The following is a 19973-nucleotide window of genomic DNA, read 5'->3' on the forward strand; positions in this document are numbered from 1 at the left end:
CTGCCCCCAGGCCGGGCCCAGCTGCTCCTGCTCCAGCTGTGCTGCCCGGCCCGCTCTGCCTGCACTCACCATGGCCCCGTCCCCTTCTTTTGCAGTCTTGGCCATGCATGAAAATGTGCTCAAGTGCCCCACGCCTGGCTGCACGGGGCAGGGCCACGTGAACAGCAACCGTAACACGCACCGAAGGTAGCTGGACGGGTGCCCCACTCGCCTGCCCTGGGGATGGCGTGGGATGTGGGGGCATGGGGGCCGAGCAGCACCCAGAGGTGCTATTGCCTGTGCCCTGTGAGCTGGAGACCCCGAGAGACGAGAGGGGGCGGGGGCGAGGGGAACCGCCTCAGGTCAGTTTCGAGTTAGGGGACACAGACGGGGCAGCTCAGGTGGGTGTGCTGAGGCCAGGTGGAAGCTTCTGGATCACACACTGGCATTCGCTGTGTGCTGTGTGCCCGCCTTCCAGGACCAGAGACCGCCCCGAGGACTTGGCCCTGAGGCGAGGTTTGGTCCCGGCTGGCCGAGCCCTGCCTTGCCCAGCCAGGCTCGCCTCGGCTCCGCCACGGCCCTCGAGGCCACTGCTTTCCAGGTGAAGTTCTGGAGAGTCGCTTGTCCCCGCTCCAGGCGGAGCCAGGCCTGGCTCCTGGAGCTCGTGGTGACCTACTCCTGACAGGCGAAGCCTCTCCCTCAGTGGCTACAAGGGCGCCTTTATGGAAGGGCGTGTCTCACCACCCACCTGGGGGCCTCACACCTTCCGGATGTCATGCAGAGCCCTCGTGGGGCCTGTGGCCCTGAGTCTGCTAACCTCCCCCCCAGCGCAGTGTGAGCCGAAGGGGAGGGCAGCGATGGCCCCCGCTCAGCCTGGGGAGGGCCTGGCTAGGCCCACGTGGACGGACCCTGCAGAGCGGTGAAGCCTCTGAAAGTTGCTTCATTTTTTGTGTCATTGGCTTGGAATTTCCCCAAACAGGAACTGAGCAGCTTCCATCCACATTGAGGGTGTGAGAACACAGCCTGTGAGGGGTGACACATTCTCTAAGCACCTACTGCAGGCCGAGAAGGAAGATTCTGTGCGCACGTTAGCTGTCCTGCTAAGTGGGATGGTGTCTTTTCTGTTCCCTCACACCCTTCCCCGCAGCCTCTGGCCTCTTGTTCCTGGGGTGCGTGCATCTGACTGCTCACGCTGGGGAAGGCTGGCCTGGGGTGAATGCAGAGGCTCCTCCTTGTCTTTCTCTAGTTTGTCTGGGTGTCCCATTGCTGCTGCGGAAAAACTAGCCAAATCTCACGAGAAGCAACAGCCACAGACGGGGGATCCTTCCAAGAATAGCTCCAACTCAGACCGGATCCTCAGGTGAGCAGAAGCCACCGCTCCTCGGGGAGCCTGCAGGGCCTTCCCTCCCTCCCAGCCTGCTGTGTGTGCACACACATGCACACACATCAATGCCTAGTGCTGCCCTGGGGCCTCCGAGGGCTGGAGCTGAGGGCACTTCTGGGAGGGCCCCAGGAGCGGCCTGTCTGGGCCTCTTCACAAACCACCACGTGCTGCCCCGCCTCGGCACTGCCCTGCCTGCTCCTCTTGAGGTGTTGACCTGTCCCTGAGACCGGCCGTGACACACGTGGAGATGTGCGGTCCTGCTGGAAAGCGCAGACTCCACTAACCTAGGGCCACCACTGTCCAGGCAGCTGTGGGCTGCTGGCCCCTGCCTGTCCCGCCTCACCCCAGTGGACCGACCAAGGCCGAGGGACAGTGCAGGTAGCACTTGCTCCTTTGTGACCTCTGAGCTTCTGAGACAGCTGGAAGCATGTGTTCGCACATGTCTCTACATGTATGTGTGTGTGTGGGCAAGTGTGTGTGTGCATAGGTGCCTGTATGTCTGTGTATGTGCGTGTGGGCGCACATGCCTAGGACATGACTCTTGTCAATAAAGGGTCCTTCTGAGAGGCCACTCAGAACCATCTGCGTGGCGCCCCCGCCCTGCCCTGTGCATGGCCTCTGACCCGGGCGCACTCCCAGCGGACACCTGCGTGTCCTCTCCGTGTGCCACCGCGCCTTCCTGCATGCCAGCCGGGCTGAGCCCCTGGCCTCTTGGCTCGTGCTGGCCTGCTGGTGCCGCTCTCAGCCCTGCTGTGCAGACATGAAAACTCTCCAGGGCTGCACTTCTCAGCAGGGGAGCCGGCATTCAGGCCGGGCAGCCACGGGGTAGGCTCTGTCCCCATCTGGAGGGCGAGAGCTGGAATCACTCCCAAGCTCCTCGCATGGTCTCCAGACCCCTTGCTGCAGGCCTGCCCCGGGAGAGCAGGGCGCAGGGGCTCTTCCTTCCCTGCTGCCTCTGCTGCACCTTCACCGCCGAGGGGTCTCCAGACTGAGACCTCGTGGGTGCAGGGAGGGGCCTGGGCTCTGCTCGTCCCCACCCACATGGGGGGCCGCCTGCAAGGCCCCGCTGGCCCCTCTCCGCCGGGCGATGAAGGCTGGCGCTTTCCCCACATTTCTACGCCTCGTCAGTTGCTGATTTGATCCTTACTCTGCCTTGATCGATCCCTGATAAATGCCCCTCAGTCAGGGTGGGGAGGGAGGAGGAGGCCCTCTGGGCCAGGCCTTGCTTTTCCCGCAGCCCCGGGGCCATGGCTGATTTCAAATGCAGAGGCTGCGCCCTTGACACTTGGACCTTTTGTGGCCTCAAAAGAGAAAAGTCTGTTTTCCACTCAGTCTCCCTCCAGGCTGGCAGGCAGTTGTGGCATTTCCCTCCCGTGGCCAGGGGCTGTCCTCCCTGGCTCTAGCTGCTGTGACCCTGGACACAGGCTTCGGTTGGGCTAGGTCGACTCGAGCCACGGTGGCTCGATCTGGTCCCACGTCCTGGGGCCAGTGCTTTGGCTTCCCTGAAGGCCAGAGCCGTGGTCCGGCCAGCCCATCAGAAGGGGCCTCGGCATGAAGTTTAAAAAACTAGCTTGCAGTGGCCAGAAAGGGGACCCCTCGAGTCCACCCCAACCCCAGCAGGTGGCAGAGGCGGGCTGAGAGTTAGAGGGGCAGAGTGTGGAGCAGGTGGGCCTGCCCTGAGCCCAGCACCTCTGCTAGACCCTGGCTCCTCCTTGCTGGGAATTGCTGAGGGTTCTACGGTGAGACTTCTCCCGCCGCTGGACTCTGTCCAGGGCTCACACTGCCGGTCAGTTGTGCTCCCACGAGCTCTGGACCCCTGTCCTGCGTCTCCGTCCTCGGGGCTGTGTGGGGTCCCTACAGAGGGCAGAATGCGTGGGCCTGGCGTCGTCGTCACGGGCTCTGTCTCTGTCCCCGTGCCCAGGCCCATGTGCTTCGTGAAGCAGCTGGAGGCCCCTCCGTACGGGAGCTACCGGCCCAGCGCGGCCCCCGCCACCTCCAGGGCCAACCTGGCCAAGGAGCTGGAAAAGTTCTCCAAGGTCACCTTCGACTACGCGAGTTTCGATGCTCAGGTTTTTGGCAAACGCATGCTTGCCCCAAAGATTCAGACCAGCGAAACCTCACCCAAAGCCTTTAAATGTAAGTTGGGGAGAACCATTCGTCTTCCTCTTCCTGCGTTGCTTCTGGGAGGGCCAGTATAGGAGGGGCTCTTGAGCCCCTGTGGGGTCCCCAGAGGAGCTGGTGAGTCCCTACATGGGGGCTGACCGTGTCCGGTAGGCGTCGTGCTCACTGCGTGGAAGCCCAGAGGCTCAGGAGCACAAGCTTGCCGGCCCCCACCCTGCCGGACGTCCTCTTTCCTGCTGTCCTCACCTCGTGTTGGTTTAATCAGCTTCTCTCTAAAGGGAGCCCTTGCTTGAGACGGGCTGGGGGCTCCCCACCCTGAGTACCGGCAGGCCAGGCAAGCTGCACCACGTCCTCCCCTGGCCACACAGCCCTCTGCTGTCCTGCCTGGGACCATCTTGCTGGATGCAATGTGTTGTCTGTGATGTTAGCAACAAGTTTTCTGGGTAATTGTACTGGCAAAAATCGTTCCTACAAAATTTCACGGACAATCCTTTCTGCTTTCCTTGTCACTTATTTCACTAATTCGTGGACTGCAAGTCCATTAGCCTCAGAAGTGCACATGAAATGGAAAGCATCCCTGAGCTTACACAAGCTCAAACTCGGCAAGCCCGCCCTGCGGGTATCGGCTGCCAAATGCAGCTCTTACTGAGCAGGATGAATGTCCTACGCGTTGACAATAAACATACCCGACCGATGCCCTCGCCTCCCTTTGGGAACGTGTTTGTTAGGGTTCATGTGCACATACACCCACTTACACGAAGATACTGCCACGATGCCCGTGGAGAGCACAGACTTAGTGTCTGCAATTTAGACACTTAGACCTTCTGGAACATGCCTGTGCAATGGTCACTATGTGTGAGTGACAGGCTACGATCCCTAGCAAGAAAACATGCCATTTTTATGTTTTACAATATTTAAGCAATAATGTTGCTGTAAAGGCAGTGACCATCACTGGGAAGTCAAAGTCTGTCTAAATATGGCAACCCTCTTCGAGATGTTGTTATAAATGCCCTTACATGAGCCATTTCAGGGCATTGCATCCTGCTGGAGGAGTCTTTGATTTCCCAGTAAGCATTTGCTGTTAGACATGTTTTTGTTGGCACTATCATGGCTGCTGAAACATCTCTGGGTGGTTTTCTCTTTTTCTCCAAATTTTGATCAGGCCAGAATGTGACTGCCTCAGTACCCAGCAGGCTGGCAGGGAGGGAGGGGGTGCACGGGGCTCTAGCTCCTTGCAGCGCCCTCCCCACTCAAGTGCCCTGGCCGCCTGCAGCGCTGCCTCCTGGTCCAGCTGAACCTCCTGGGGCTTGTTCCCTTCCCAGCCAGACCCCTCCCAAAGGCCTCTTCCTGGTCCCAGCCCCCGGTGCCTTTGTGAAGAGGACCCCGCCTCTCCCGCAGGCTTTGACTACGCGCACGACGCTGAGGCTGCACACATGGCGGCCACTGCCATCTTGAACCTCTCCACACGCTGCTGGGAGATGCCCGAGAACCTCAGCACCAAGCCGCAGGAGCCCCCCAGAAAGGTGGGTCTGTCCCCGCAGGAGCCCCTTCTGAGGGGGCCAGAAGGGGCCACACTCTGCCCCACGTGTTCCCTGCTGTGTCCAGTGGCCGTGCTAATGCCAAGTCCCTCGCGCCTCCGCTGAGCCCTGTGGTCAAGCACACGAGTCCTGTGTATCCCCTGCTGAGGCCCGTGGTCGAGTGCATGTCGAACCCCACGTGTCCCCTAATACTCCCTAGCCCCACGTGTCCCCTAATACTTCAGAACGTACTGGAAGGCACATATGCCGATTTCATCTTTTCATTGCAGTCTGTGGACATCGAGGTGGACGAGAACGGAACCCTGGACTTGAGCATGCACAAACACCGCAAGCGCGACAGCAGCGGCGCGCTCCCCAGCAACAGCAGCTGCAGCAGCAGCCCCAGCCTCAAGTCGCCCGAGGGCCCCCAACGCCTGGCCAGCACCAGTGCCACCAGCAGCTCCCTTACCTCCCCCCAGTCCAGCCAGGCCTCCCGCCAGGATGAGTGGGACGGCCCCTTGGACTACACCAAGCCCAGCCGCCAGCGCGAGGAGGAGCCCGAGGAGGTGGGTGCTGGCATGCGCACCGCGGGGCCGCGGGGCCGCCAGGTCATGGTGTCACGGGGTCGTAGGGTTCTGGAGCCGTGGAGCGGCAGGGTTGTGGTGTCACAGGGTTGTAGGGTCACCAGGTCGTGGGGCTGTGAGGTCATGGTGTCATGGGGTGATAGGGTCTGAGGCCATGGGGCTTGGGGTCTCGCTTGGAGGTGGCGGGTGGCCTGCCGTGCCTGAGGCCTGGCTAATGGTGGAATCCTCCTTGCCATGAGCTTCCGACAGAGCCTCCTGTGGGTCCTGCCCGTGTCCATATTCAGAACACTTTCCTTCCCCCCACCCGCCCACCTGCGAGTTTTCAGCCTGGGGGCTGTGCTGCACCTTGCTCTGTTCAAGGGAAAGATGGTCTCAGACCCAGAAGGCACTGGGTCTGGGGCCTTAGGCAGAGGGGAAGCACAGGGCTCCTGGATGCCATAGGTGGTGCCCCGGAGGCACTGAGCTTTCCCGGGTCTGTGGGCTCCCACCATGCTGCAGGGTGCACCTGCTAGCACAGGTAGGTGCTTGGCAGCACCCCAGCTGGCCACAGGCCCCGAGCCCAGAGGCCTGCCTGGCCTCTTGAAGAGCGGCTCGATTGGACAGAGCTGGTCTGTGGCTGGGCAGCACAGGGCACTCTGTCCTTCACACAGAGCTGTGGGCCCTCCTAAGAGAGGTGTGCGAGCTGCTGGGCAAGCCCAGGTCCCAGGATGCTCAGATCCCTGTGGCTGCATCAGGAGTGGGTGTGACTGGGGGCGGGGCTGCAGGTGCAGGTGCCGGGGTGGCCCCTGAGCAGCTGGGTTGCCCAGCCACACAGCCATGTCTCTAGACCAGCTGGTCATTGCCAGCCCATGGGGCAGAGGCCGCTGGCTCTGCTGCAGGTCCTGCCCTCACGTGGGGGGCCCTCGGTGGCCACTTTTCTGATCTCGTGCCACCTTGTGCACCATATTCTACGTAGGTGGAGGTGGCCTGCATTTAGGTGCCCTGTCTTGGGTCCCATGGCCAGTCTGCCCACCTGGGCCATTGGCAAAGGAGAGGGAGTGGCCCCTGAGGGGTAGGGCTGCCCCTGGCTTGCATCCGCCTGAGCTGTGCTGGAGCCACCCTGTCCCTCAGCCTGGGCCTGTTTGAGGTTGGGGGATGCTCAGAGTGGCTCCCTGTGCACCATGTGCCTGCCAGGAGGCCTCTCCACGACGGCCAAGTGCTGCTCCCAGGGCTGCGCCACACACCCTGGCCTGTACCTTCCCTGAGTCTGCTCTGGTCCTTCCTGTCCTCACTGACCACCTGTGCCGACAGCACCTGACCTCAGCCCCCTCATTGTCCCTCCTCAGGACTGTGGCCTCTGTCCCCAGCAATGGCCCACTCTGTGAACGCCACAGCTCAGCAGCTGATGGCTTCCTGGCTCTGACAGTGACACTGTTCTGTCCTTTCTCTCATGCTCTGTCACCCCGGCTTTGAAGCACCATTCCCTGAGCTCCTCCCTGCCCAGCTCCTTGTCCTCTACCCACCTGCTGGAGGTTCCCTGGGGCTGGTGTTGCCCTCCTCCTCCCCTTCCCAGGACGAGACTTTCATCTGTGGGGCAACCCCAGGCAACTAGGCTCTAGGTCATGGCTCAGTGGTCCTGAAGTCATTGGCCAGCCCCCAAGTTTGGACCCTCTGGCCACCCCAGGCAGAGGCACTGCTGGTGGCTCGGGTCTCCAGCAGAAGCTTGTGGTTCCCTCAAGCCTTTCCTTGCCCCCACCCCCTGTTCTGCCCCGTGGTCCTGCTAGGCCCTCCTCAGAAATGCCTCCTGGCTCAGCTTTCCTGGCCCCTCTGCCACGACCCGGGACCCAGACTGAACTCTGGCTCTGCCTGTAGCTTCTTCCCACCTGCCCACCCTGACTGGGGCCCCTTTCCTTGCTCCTCAGCCTCCCTCCCCTGCCCCTGCCCCTTCTCATGGCTCCAGAGCACTCTGGACACTTCCCAGCCCAGGATGCTGCTCCCTCTAATGGGGAGCTCCCGTTTATCCCTGTCCAACTTGCTCAGGCTGGTTGGTTCACCTTCCCGGGCTAAGCACCTGTTCAGTGATAGTAGCAGTAACAGCCCATCCATGGCACAAACCATGTGGCTGGCACCCTTCATTGTGCATATAGGAGGCTTGATAGGTGTTTCCTCATTTCATCCCTAATTAAGCCTGTGAGGGGTGCTGTTATCTCAGATGAAAGATGTAGAGCCTGGCGCTGAAGACTTGAGCAACTTGCCCAACAGTGCAGATATCTGAACCTCTGAACCATGATTTTAACCCCACATGCAGCAGCCTCACTGTCCTTATGCTTGATGTTGACTTTTATTTCCTGCTGACTCTAACTAAAGCTTGAACCCTGATGGCAGCACTGAGTCCAAGGCTGCACACCTGGCATTGAGCTCACAGCTCTTCCCAAGAGCAGCTGTGGTCAGAGTGCTGCTCTGGACGGTGGAAGCTGGGCCAGGGAATTGCAGGTCCTATCATTGTTTTCATCATAATTCATGGTTTTTATATTATTCCTCTTGTTGTGCCATGAGGAGTTGAGCCTCATCTTCACGGTGTTTTAAGGAACATTTTTGTAGTGCGCGGTGTCCACAGAGTCCCGAGCTTGGCTCAGAGGAAGCTGCGTTTGCCTTGTTTAGAAGTGCACCCCAGGCTGACAGGGCCAGCCCTAGGCTTTCTCATTTCTGGGCTGGCCACCTTCTCTGTCCAGGCAGTAGGCCAGGAATGCAGCCTCTGGCTGGTAGGGTGGGAATGGGTGTCCCAGCACTGTGGAGGCCTTGTCTCCTGTGTTTTTGGGGGAGTCAGCCCTCCTACATGGTCAAGAAAATGGGACACTCCAGAAGATGCCTCTTTGGAGATGGTCCTGAGGTTTCCTCTGCCTTGGCCCCACCGGGTTACCACCTCCCCGCCAGCCAGTTAAAACATGTCCCTGCTGGTTTTTTGCAGTCAGAGCCAGCAGCCCATTCTTTTGCTTCTTCTGAAGCAGATGACCAGGAAGTGTCGGAAGAGAATTTTGAGGAGCGGAAGTATCCTGGGGAAGTCACCCTAACCAACTTCAAGCTGAAGTTTCTCTCCAAGGACATAAAGAAGGAGCTGCTTACGTAAGTTGCCCTCCTCAGCCAATAGGACTTCTTGGAGCAGCTTCTACAATGTAGAAAGGAGTACACCCTTATCTCAACCTGCACCTATCAGATCTGCTCCACTGGGGCTTTCCACTCACCCAGGCCCTGGGACTCTGACCACCCTCCAGCCCTCCTGAGCTGGGCAGCAGGTGGCAGGTGAAAGAGGTTCCTCAGCACCTCTTCCCTGCACTAAATTCTGACAGCATGCACTGGAAGTGATTATGTGCAAGACAAAGCTCCAGCCCAGCCATACAGCAGGACCAGGGTGGAGGCTGTGGAGAGTTCCTCGGTGACCAGGGGCTGTGCCCAGACTTGTCCCCAATCCCAACCTCATTTTGACCTTGTCCCTGAGCCTCACCTGGACTTGTGCCTGACCTCATTCTGAGCCCAACCTTGTCTCTGAGTCCGACCTTGTCTCTGAGACTGACCTTGTCCTTGAGATTGACTTTGTTCCTGAGCCCAACGTCGTCCCTGAGCCTGACCTTGTCCCTAAGCCTGACCTTGTCCTAACTTCATCCCTGAGCCCAACCTCACTCATCCTGACCTCATCCCAAGCCCAACATCATCCTGAGCCTGACCTTGTCCCTGAGCCTGACCTTGTCCTAATCTCATCCCTGGGCCCAACCTCATCTTCACCTCATCCTTACCTCATCCCAAACCCAAACTCATCCCGAGCCCAACCTCATCCTGAGCCCAACTTCATCCCTGAATCAAGTCCAACCTGACTTCATCCCTCAGCATGCCATTGTCTCCAAGTCCCACCTCATCCCAGGCGTGACCTTGTCCTGACCTCATCCTTGAGCCTGACCTCATCTCGACCTTGTCCCTGAGCTCGACCTTGTCCTGAGCCTGACCTCCTGACCTCCTCCTGAGCTGCTCCTGGGTGAGCAGTGGTTGGAGACTGCTTTATGGCTCATCACTCGGCTCTGCCACTCCCCCTGTGTCTAGGGATCCCCCAAGCTCATGAGTGTCCAGAGAAGGGACAACCCTCTCTACCTGCATTGGATCTGATGTAACTGGAAAAGCACAGGAGCCGTACTATGGCTCTGAGTCATCCCAAAGCCAAATGCCAGTGGCTTTCTGACTAGTCTCCACTCTGAGCTGCCCTTCCTCAGAGGCCAACTTCTTCCACACCATGAGGAGGCCATACTTGATCCCTGGGGTGCAGGTGGTCCAGAGACCCAGCCCTCCCATGTACGCAGAGTCCACTCCCAGGGCCCCCACCCCTGCCTCAGCCCTGTGGCTTCCTCTTCCACTGTTGCTGCCCCCCTCAGGGCCCACCTCCCTCCCCAGTGGAGGCTGTGCGGGCAGGGTTGCCCTGCCTACATGTCCATTGGCATGCACACTTGTGTGCACATGCTTCAGAGATAGCCTAACTTGCAGCTCAATTTTGCCTGGATCCCTTTTCCTTCTTAAATTGTATGGGAGAAACCAACAGTCAAAGGCAAGAGGTGTGCTCTGAGGAGAGAGGCGAGGACAAGGGGTCATCCAGGGCTCATGGCTGAGCCAGGGGTCAGTGCCAGCCCAGCCCTTCCAGACAGGTGCAGGGGCAGGCCTGGAGGCGCTGTGCTGCTCTGCAGCTCTGACGCTCTTTTCCTTTGTCCAGCTGTCCCACCCCCGGCTGTGACGGCAGCGGCCACATCACCGGGAACTATGCCTCCCACCGCAGGTTCGTCCCGCCGGTCTGGCCTGGCTCGGGTGCTGTGTGGTGGGTCTGGCCCTCCTCGCTCCCTCTCCGCTCCCCTGCTCCCCCTGATATCCGCCTCTTCTCTTACAGCCTCTCTGGTTGTCCTCTTGCTGACAAGAGCCTCAGAAACCTCATGGCTGCTCACTCTGCTGACCTCAAGTACGTTTGCGCTCCCTGACCTGCTCCTGCTGCACCTTGCTTTCCTTTCTGCTTCCGGGAGGCCTCAGCCAAAACTGGCCTTCTCCAGGGCTCCAGCCCCAGGCCGGCCTCTGCCTCCTGGGATGGGGGCAGCAGAGACCAGGCCTGGGAGCAGCTGGTCTACTTGGCTAGGGCTGCCCCTAGGCCTTTGCCCCCACCCCCTGCTCTGAGTACCCTGTCCTCACGCCTCAGGGCAGGGGCTGGGGTGGCCTGGCCCAGCCTTACGCAAGGACCCCTGGTGGGTGGCCTGGGCACTGCTTCCTCACTGCCCTGGAGATTTAGGAAAAGCCCACACTGCCTGTGGCTCATCAATCCCATGTGGCCAGTGGGCCGCAGACGGTGTGGCTTTTGCTAAATGAACTGGACATTGATGATGACAGATGACCACCCTCCGCTGCCACTCCCACTGCTGCTGGCTTGACCCCTCCTCTGTGCTCACCCCTTCCCTTGGCTGAGCCCCCTCGTCTCTGCTTCTGCTCCTTCCTGCCCTCACAAAGGCCGGCCTCATGGGCACCAGCTCCCCACTCTGACACCCTGTGCTAATGAGGCTTCCCAGGTTTCTCTTTCCTTGTGGCTGGAACCAGGCACTGCCACTGCCTTGGCTATTCGTGCCTGGTCTGAGCTGTGACATCACAGCCACAGGCCGAGCCCAGGGTGCTCATCAGGGCCCATGGACTGAGCCGAGCTGAAGGCTCTGGCAGAAACTTTGGTGGGAGAAGGACCTGCCTTGTCCCTCAGCTCTCCCCTCTCCAAGGGCATCGTCCTTCCCATGGGCCTCAGTTGGGGACCCTGAATCCAGTTGGCTCATCCCATCCCGGGGTCCAGTTGGAAGCAGAGACGGTGTCTCTAAGATGAGGGGTTGGAGGTACCCAGGCTCCCAGAACCTGAGCTGGATTAGAGCGGACAGAGTGCTCCAGACCTCAAGCCCTTGTGGGGCCCATGCAGGGAGGAACGTGTCACTGCATTTTCTGAAAGCCAAGATGTCCATGGCAGGCCCATGCGTCCATGCATGCATCATTCACTCGTTATGCCCCACCCACCCCCTGCAGGCCCCAGAGTCAAAGCCGGGGGGGGGGGGGAGGGGGGGGCTTTGTCCCTGTGGCCTCAGGAGCTTTCCCCTCCTTTCCTTCCTCTTCTGTGCCTTCTTTCTTGGGCTTATGTCTCCAATTTTTGCTTCTAATTCTACTTTCTTTCCTACCTAGAAAAAACATTTTCTTAACTTTCCAGTTTAAGGGTTGAATTATTTCAGTGCTGTGGACATGGCCACATGGACAGCTGGTGATCCTTCCATGTTGCAAAGAGCAGCTTGGGCATGATCTGAGCCCGGGGGTCTGGAAGGACAGACCCTCTTAGGACAAAGACCCCAGGAAGGACTTTAACCCCCAAACTTCTTTTGTAACAGCAACACAAAATCCCTATTGGCAATGGTGGGGTGGGTGGCTGAGGCATCCTCCAGTCCCCTCCAAATGTCCCTCCCTGCCTAGGGCTGGGGTGTGTCTTTCCCTGGGAGCCCGCCTCCTGGCCTCCTGGGCTGGGCTGGATGTGGACTCTCCCTGGCCCTGCTCTGGGCACTTTTCCTTCCTCTCTGCTCCCACTGTGGGCGTCTGTGCTCCACCAGCCAGTGGAGACCCTTGAGCTGAGGTGATCGCGCCCATCAGGTGGCTTCCTGTTGGCCGTGGTGTGGCAGCAGTGTCAGGTGAGGGGCAGGCTTGCTGTTTTTACATGCATCCCAGGCATCCATTCGTTCCATCCACCAGCACTGGCCTTCCCAGCCCAGCATTGTGTGGGGTCTGGGGACCTCCCTGGGCCACAGGGCTCTCTCTGTGGCTCCTGCAAGGGCACGATGGGCTCTGACTTGGGGGGGTGTCCACCCTATCGGTCGGACCTCAGGTGGCCACCAAGCGGAGCGCCCTCCTGAGAACAGGAGCTCTCCCTCCACGCCCAGACACCGTGCCAGCAGCAGGCGGTAGTAGGGAGCAGGGCTCCGGGCTCTGCAGCTGGTGGGGGTTGTCAGGAGTCCCGAGGTTGCTGGGGACACCTGCTCCCACAACAGTGTGAGCACCTGCCTCTGTCCCTGGGCATGCTCTTGGGGGAACTGCTGAACTGCACTTCATGAGAGAATGGGGCCAGCCCCACCGTGGAGGAGCAGATGCTCACGCAGCTCAGGGGCTCCTGGGGGCCCCAGCCAAGGGGAGGGTGGACTTCTGGCCCGTGGACACTGCTCCTCCTTCCTGTGATCGCTCACCGATGTGTCATGGACACAGATGTGGATATGAACATGGACACAGACAGTGGGCATGGATGTGGACACAGGCACAGATGGCAGACATGGATGTGGGCACGGGTGGTGGACGTGGACAGGGATGGCAGGCATGGATGTAGGGTGATGATGGACATGGACTCAGACGGCAGACACGGATGGGGGACATGGAGAGTAGATACAGGCATGGATGGTGGACATGGCTGTGGACATGGTGGCACCCCTGGGTGCCAGCACAGTGGCCAGCACAGGGCCGTCTGGGTGTACTTGCCCTTGCGACAGGCGTTGGTGGCACGTGCTTGCATCGTCACAAGGGTGACCGGGGCTATGGAGGCCATGCCCACTGCTGCCACCTCCTGGAGCACCATGTCTTTGGCCAGTCAGTCCCCTGAAGTTGAGAGGAGGTGCCCAGGTGGAGACCTCTGTCATCGTGGCTTCCTGGGACTGAGCTTTCTCAAGGGCTGGAGGGGCTCTGGCTGCCCTTGCCGGCCCAGGGCTTGACTGACGCAAGGACACCCACACACACTGGCAGTGCCCATGTGCCATGTCTGCAGAGCTCTCACAGGCCCACAGCACTCCAGCTGATGTGTCCACCCTGCCCTGAGAGCAGAAGGCCGGCTGCAGGGAACATAGAGTCGTCTGAGCCATCCCTCGGTGGAGGAGGGGTGTCTGTTAAAGCAAACCCTACCTTGCCCAAAGTGACCAAATGTGACCAAGCAGGAGTGGTTTTAGCAGAAAATGTGTTTGCTTTACTGCAAGACACAGAGGAAGACAGATTTGGTGGCCAAAGGCATCTGATGAGGGACTCCCCCAGATGGGCTGATGGGGGCTCAGGGAAGCACCCCAAGAAAGGTCTGAGGAGCTGCAGAAGGAATGGGTGGGGCAGGGGGAGGCGAGCCCCGCCCATGTCCGCATGGCCGTCCCATGAGGCCTCATTGATGGGAGCCAGGCAGCATCAGCCTCTTGGGATTTGGGGGTTCGCACAGAGGCCGTGGGGCTGTGCCCAGACTTGGGGTCCTGGTCCCTGCAGGGGCTGAGGGTGCTGGGGGAGGTGGCAATGTGCTCCCAGGACGCGCCTGGCTGCCCACGGAGTGTCGCCTGGATGAGGAGACCCCACCGGCACCCGGGCTCTGCGTCTGGGAGCTGAAGATGTGGCACTCTAGCCAAGCCAGGCAGCTGCAGGCGGGTCTTGCTGAGGCCGTCCAGGGCTGAGGCCGGCCGTCGCCATGAGGCCGGCCACCCCTGCACGGCTCCAGCTGCTTCGCTAAGGTTCTCCCACCATGTGATGATGAGGCTAGGGACGGCCTCTTCAGACAAAGCACCTGCCACGGCCGGTTCCTGCAGGACTGCAGTCACCCATCTTTAGCATATGCAGAAACCCACTTTTCCCCACTGGATGTTTGGAGAAAAGCACCGTAATAAGGCCCCATGCTTGTAATGTAAAGGAGAGCTTTCACCACTTCCTATGACGCATTCATCAACCTTTCTGGGCGTATATGTTTGGTTTTGTGCGTCTCCCCACCCTACCCACGGAAGCATCTACATCCCCTAAATAGGGACCAGTGCCATGTCTGCACATAGTAGGCACTTAATAAAGGCTCACAACAGCTCTCTTATGATAACGAGCCTCCTCCCAGGCGTCGCTGTTTCGTAGAGGCTTTGCGTGCAGGCGCATCTCATCCAACCTAGAGGTGCCGGCCGAATTAGGAACCTGGGGTCTGCTCATGGGTTGAGCTTCCAGCCTTCCAGGTCCCCTGGGGTGGGGGTGGCGTCCTGAAACCACCGTGCACCCACGCTAGAGGGCAGTGGGTGGAGGACTCCGCGGGCAGTGCGGGCTCCTGGTGGGCCTGTGCTTGGGCCCGGCCCCAGGCTCGCTTCCTCCGCAGGTGCCCCACGCCTGGCTGCGACGGCTCTGGACACATCACTGGGAACTACGCGTCGCATCGGAGGTAAGCCCGGGCCCGGGGTGGGCGGCCAGCTAGGGGCTCCTCCTTAGACAGCTAGGGCCCATTTGTCTCTTCCATCTGAAGTGTCGACATTTCCAGAATCTGCAGGTTGCTCTCGGGAGGATTTGGAGCCAGGGTCAGGTGCGTGTGTGTTGGCAGCCCGCCGCGCGCCTGACCGGCCATCCTGCCAGCGGCCAGAGGCCGTCAGCCACAGGCCCACCGCGGCCTCTGCTTGGCCTGGCCCGTAGCCCCCGCCCGGGGTGTGAGTCACAGAATGAGCCAGACGACATCGAGGGAACTCCGGGGCGCAGCAGGCGAGGCCGCTGTGGGACGAAAGCCTGTTCCTCTCTCACCTCCAGTTTGTCTGGTTGCCCCCGGGCCAAGAAGAGCGGGGTCAAGACCACGCCCACCAAGGACGACAAGGAGGACCCCGAGCTCATGAAGTAAGCCGGCAGGCCCTACCGGCGGGCGGGCGCGGGGCCAGGGCCGCAGGGCGTCTGAGCTGTGTGCTGGCTCGCTGGGTGGTGACGGCCCCCCCCCTCCCCTTCCGGGCTGGCGGCTGAGGTCAGCCCTGAGCTCTCGAGGAAAGAGCCCGGTGGGCCCGATGACCTGGGGGCTCAAGCTGTGCAGAGCCTGGTGCGAGCCTGCCCAAAGGAGCCACTCAGTGGGGCTCAGACCACTTCCAGCTTGTTCTCCTGCGGGAGCATGCCTCCCGGCACCCCCACTTTGGGTGGGGGCAAGGCTGTGCCAGAGGCACAGACAAGGTGGCCCCATCTGGTTTCCCGTACAGGGGACTCTCAGTGCCAAAACCAGGGGGGTCCTGGACCAAGCAGATGGTGGTTACCCAGAGAAGCAGGGGATCCCCAAAGCTGCCCTGTCACCCTGCCGTGGGGGCCGGTGCTCAGGGCTCATGGCAGCTGGCTTGTGCCCTGGCAGCTGGTGGTAGCATCTTGTCCTTCAGAAGGGGCATGGCTCTTGCCAGCTGTTTGATGTAATAAGGCTGTGGCTTGGTTAGTGAGTTGTTTATCTTTTGCAATAAAACTGTAACAAACGCTAAATTAATGATGTAGAGCACTTGGTTGCTGGTATGGAGAAGGCTAACTGCTGGGGTCAGTAAAAAGTACTTTCCCTCCTGAGTGCAGAAATTTGCTAGAGATGATAGAAATGCTGGCAGGACGTTAAAAGCAAATTGTGCTGCATTTGCAAATGATTAAAATCAAGATCAGCATTTTTTAAATTAACATGGAAAAACGGTTTTCCTGTTTCTAATGTGCTGTCAGTTATGCTTTATAAAAACGACAAGATTTCTGCAGCCCCGTGGAGGGGGTGATTCTAGAAGCAGTTGAGCGCATCTGGGAGGGATGGTGTTCCTGACGGACGGCTCTGCGGCTAGCAGGGGCAGCACCTGCGCAGCACCTCCGCGCCGTGGGCCCCACGCCAGAAGCTTTCCCTGCTTTAGCAGCTGCCTGGCCTCTCTGCAGCCACAGCAGGGACTGGAGGGGACCTGGCCTTGCTGAACAGCGACGTCTTAGCAGGCGCTGACTTTGAAGGGGCTGTGGGGAGGCGGGGTCTTCTCTGCCCTGTTTGAGATGAAGTTGTGTCAGCATTTTGTGGTAAATTCCTTTTGCCGCAATTTTACAACTGGCCATAAAAGTCTTCAGGGATTCCAGCACGTGCTCACAAGCCAGCTACACCCCTGCCTTCTGCTTGCCCCGAGAGGCCCACACTCCAGGCCACGTGTCCTGAGAGGGCAGGCAGCTGCCCCGGCCTCCCAACACACACCTTCACCCGACAGCTTTGGAGATTCTGATTTTGGGCTTGAGGGAAAGAAATAATAAAAGTGACAATGTGCACAAATGAGAAACAGCGCATGCAACTCTAGCAAGACATGGCAATTCCTTGGTACCAGAGGAAAGGGTCAGGGTTTTGCAGGAAAGCGGCAGGAGGCCTGTCGCCCCCACGCTGCGGCCGAGAGGAGCTGCGGTGGCGAGGAGCTGTGGCCGTGAGGAGCTGCAGCCATGGGGAACTGGCTCTCAGACTAGGAGGACTGGACATTGAACGTGAACCGCTGCCTCCTCTGGGACCGACCCCTGCCCAACAGGCTCTGGGTGGGCCACTGGGATGGCCTTGGAAATTCCAAGTGTCCGAGGACCCAGTGGGTGGTGGGGTGTGAGAAAAGGAGGTGCAGAGGCCCTGGGGCAGAGGGGGTGCCCAGGTGGTCCAGAAGGTGTCCAGGTTGCCGCGGCACAGAGCCGAGGCTTGGACCCCTCCTCCCTGCCAGGGCTGCATGGTCCTCCTGGGGGGCAGTGAGGGGGTGCAGTCCTCCTGGGGGTGGTCCTCCTGGGGAGTCCTCCTGGGGGGTGGTCCTCTTGGGGGTTCCTCCTGGGGGTGGACCCCTGAGTGGTCCTCTTGGGGGGCAGTGAGGTGGTGCAGTCCTCCTGGGGGGTCCTCCTGGGGGCTGACATGGCTCCCATCCCCTTTGGACCTGAGGTGCAAGGTGGAGTCTGTCTCTCGCAGGTCTTGGCACCTGCCCCCTCGCTCTGGCCTCACCTTTGTGCCTTTTCCTCGACCTCCCACCTGGTCCCCAGCAGCTCCCACCTACCTCCTTGGTGCCCAGTCTAACCCAGAGGCTTTAGTTGGCTCAGGCAGCCGCTCCCCACCGCCTTGACCCCTCTGCCTGAGCCCCCTCCTCAGCACAGCGGTGCCACCTGGGAAGGGTTAGGGTCAGGGTTGTCAGGTCAGCTGGCACCCACTTCTGGCCTCTTTCATGTGCAGGTGCCCGGTTCCAGGCTGCGTGGGGCTTGGCCACATAAGTGGCAAGTATGCCTCTCACAGAAGTGCGTCTGGCTGCCCGCTGGCTGCCCGGAGGCAGAAGGAGGGCTCCCTCAATGGCTCGCCCCTCTCCTGGAAGTCGCTGAGGAACGAGGGGCACACGTGCCCCACTCCTGGCTGCGACGGCTCTGGCCACGCCAACGGGAGCTTCCTCACTCACCGAAGGTGACTGCCGAGGCATGGCATAGCAGCTCGTGGCCCTTGGGCTCTGGGGATGAGGCAGGCAGGGCAAGGCCACAAACAAGTGAGCAAAGTGCCTGGTGTGGAACTGGTGGTGAGTGCTGTGGAGAAATGGCAGGGAAGGGAGAAGACCTCTGGGGGTCCTGGATTGGCCTGAGGGCCGCAGACAGGAGCAAGGGCTGGGGGGCCCAGGTGGGGGGCAAGGAGGGGCTGTTGGTGGACAGAGTGCATGGTGGGCCGAGGGCATTCCAGCTGGAATGGAGGTACCTCTACTCAAATGTTTTGGGTTCCTTTGGGATAAAATCACTGCATAAAAGTGAAATTATGCATGTGAAGCCACATGTTTTTATGTATTTTCCATCAGAAAGTCCATATCTGAGGTCTTTTCTCATTTAAGCTCATCCTGGGGTGTGCAACACCCCTGCTTCCTCTAGTGTCTCCTGGGGGCTCTGTGGCTGCAGCAGAGGGGGTGGGCAGTGGAGGCAGAGGAGTTCAGCCAGGGCGAGTCCCCTGAGGATTGTCGGGGGGAGACAGGACTGTTTTCTAATGCCGGTCTTTCTCTTCCAGCTTGTCAGGCTGTCCCAGAGCGACTTTTGCTGGAAAGAAGGGAAAACTCTCAGGGGATGAAATTCTCAGCACCAAGTTCAAGACGAGTGATGGTAAAAATGCCTGCAGGCCTGACAGGCGAGGCAAGATGGGGGGACTCCCAGCCTTGGCCCAGTAAAAAAGAGGCTAAGCACATTCAGCATCACCTGGGAAAATCTTGTTTTATTGTAGCAGTTAATTCCTGCCAGTGTCACATGTTGCCCACCTGTGACCGAGGCCAGGAGGCAAACCACAAACACAGCCTAAAAGCTTCCAAAGTAAACTCAGATTCTTGATCCCAGAATGAATATGACAATATGAGCGATTGAGAAAGATAAGCGTGGACCCTGGGTTTGACGGCCTCTGCTTGCAACGGGGCAGTGGTGGGGGTGAGAGGAGATTCTAGATCTACCTGGGAACCAGGTCTCTACTGCAGGCCAGCTGTGGCTTCCATGTATGGGGTTTGAGGCAGAGGCATGACCCAGTTCTCTCTGTGCAGTGCTTGAGAATGACGAGGAGATCAAGCAGCTGAACAAGGAGATCCGTGACCTGAATGAATCCAATTCGGAGATGGAGGCCGCCATGGTGAAGCTGCAGTCCCAGGTGAGTGCTGCCTGGCCCCTGGCTCCCTGCCACAGGCCATTGCCCTCCCTAGCCCCCCACTCTGTGACACAGACCCCTGCTCTTCCCCCCAAAACACTCGGTTCTTTGGTGCCGTGTGGCAGTGAGCACGTGGCAGGAGCAGATGCCCTTGAAGTGCCGTCTCTTGCTCATTGCCCTCTTCTGTGAGGTGGGCAATAGTGGGGCCATGGGTCAAAGTTGTCCCAGTGACTGAGCTGGGTGAGGGTGGTGCTCCAGTAGTGCTGGTCACTAGTCCTGCAGGGGTTAAGTGTGCCGTTAATGTCGGTAGATCTGATGGCGTTTGCAGGTCCTCAGGGTGGGGGCCGTGTCAGGTCAGTAAGTAATCCTGCTGCTCCATCGGTGAGAGGTCTTCTCAGTGTTAATAGCTAGGTTAGGGTACTAGTCCTTTCAAAGTTAGTAGGCCTGTTTGTGTTAGGAGTATATCAGTAGTCCTCTCCACTAGTCTAAGCAGGTGGGTAGCCCTGTAACCAACAGTTATCACAGTGAGTATACACATTAGGGTTTGTAATCCTGTTGGCATTTCAGATTGGTTGTCCTGCCAATTTTAGGACAACTATTAGTATTATACTCCTGTCAGTGTTGGAGGTCCCTTTAGGTTTAGCAGTCATGTAATGGTTGGGTCTAATCATGGTTAGTTGTTGTTTTACTTTCCTAGGCTGCTGAAAGAAGATACCATGTAATGTGTTGGCTTAGTTGGAATTTATTAGCTTACAGTTTGAGGCTGAGAAAATGTCCAAATCAGAGCATCATCAAGGTGATGCTTTCTTCCTGAAGACCAGCTGCTGGCAATCCTTGATTCCCCTGTCACATAGCAAGGTGGCATCTGCTGGTCTCTTCCTTCTCTTCTGGGTTTCATTGCTTTCATCTTCTTGCTTCTATGGCTCTCTCTCTCTGTATTCATTCCTTTTATAAAGAATTCCAGTAAGAGGATTGAG

General features: G+C 59.2%; 1 protein-coding gene across 2 annotated transcripts in view; it reads left to right on the forward strand.

Moving 5' to 3' along the window:
- Window positions 1-19973, forward strand: part of MYT1 (myelin transcription factor 1) — a 91529-nt gene that overhangs the window by 38032 nt on the left and 33524 nt on the right. For both annotated transcript variants that reach the window (XM_004464920.3, XM_004464922.3), the window contains exons 9-21: window positions 96-186; window positions 1226-1339; window positions 3285-3499; window positions 4883-5007; window positions 5292-5567; window positions 8533-8687; window positions 10315-10377; window positions 10486-10554; window positions 14740-14802; window positions 15159-15242; window positions 17575-17796; window positions 18379-18470; window positions 18896-18999. In XM_004464920.3, coding sequence (XP_004464977.1) covers window positions 96-186; window positions 1226-1339; window positions 3285-3499; window positions 4883-5007; window positions 5292-5567; window positions 8533-8687; window positions 10315-10377; window positions 10486-10554; window positions 14740-14802; window positions 15159-15242; window positions 17575-17796; window positions 18379-18470; window positions 18896-18999 — 1673 coding nt within the window. The remainder of the gene's footprint in view (window positions 1-95; window positions 187-1225; window positions 1340-3284; window positions 3500-4882; window positions 5008-5291; window positions 5568-8532; window positions 8688-10314; window positions 10378-10485; window positions 10555-14739; window positions 14803-15158; window positions 15243-17574; window positions 17797-18378; window positions 18471-18895; window positions 19000-19973) is intronic.

Source organism: Dasypus novemcinctus, chromosome 24, assembly GCF_030445035.2.
Source record: "Dasypus novemcinctus isolate mDasNov1 chromosome 24, mDasNov1.1.hap2, whole genome shotgun sequence".
Taxonomy (NCBI): domain Eukaryota; kingdom Metazoa; phylum Chordata; class Mammalia; order Cingulata; family Dasypodidae; genus Dasypus; species Dasypus novemcinctus.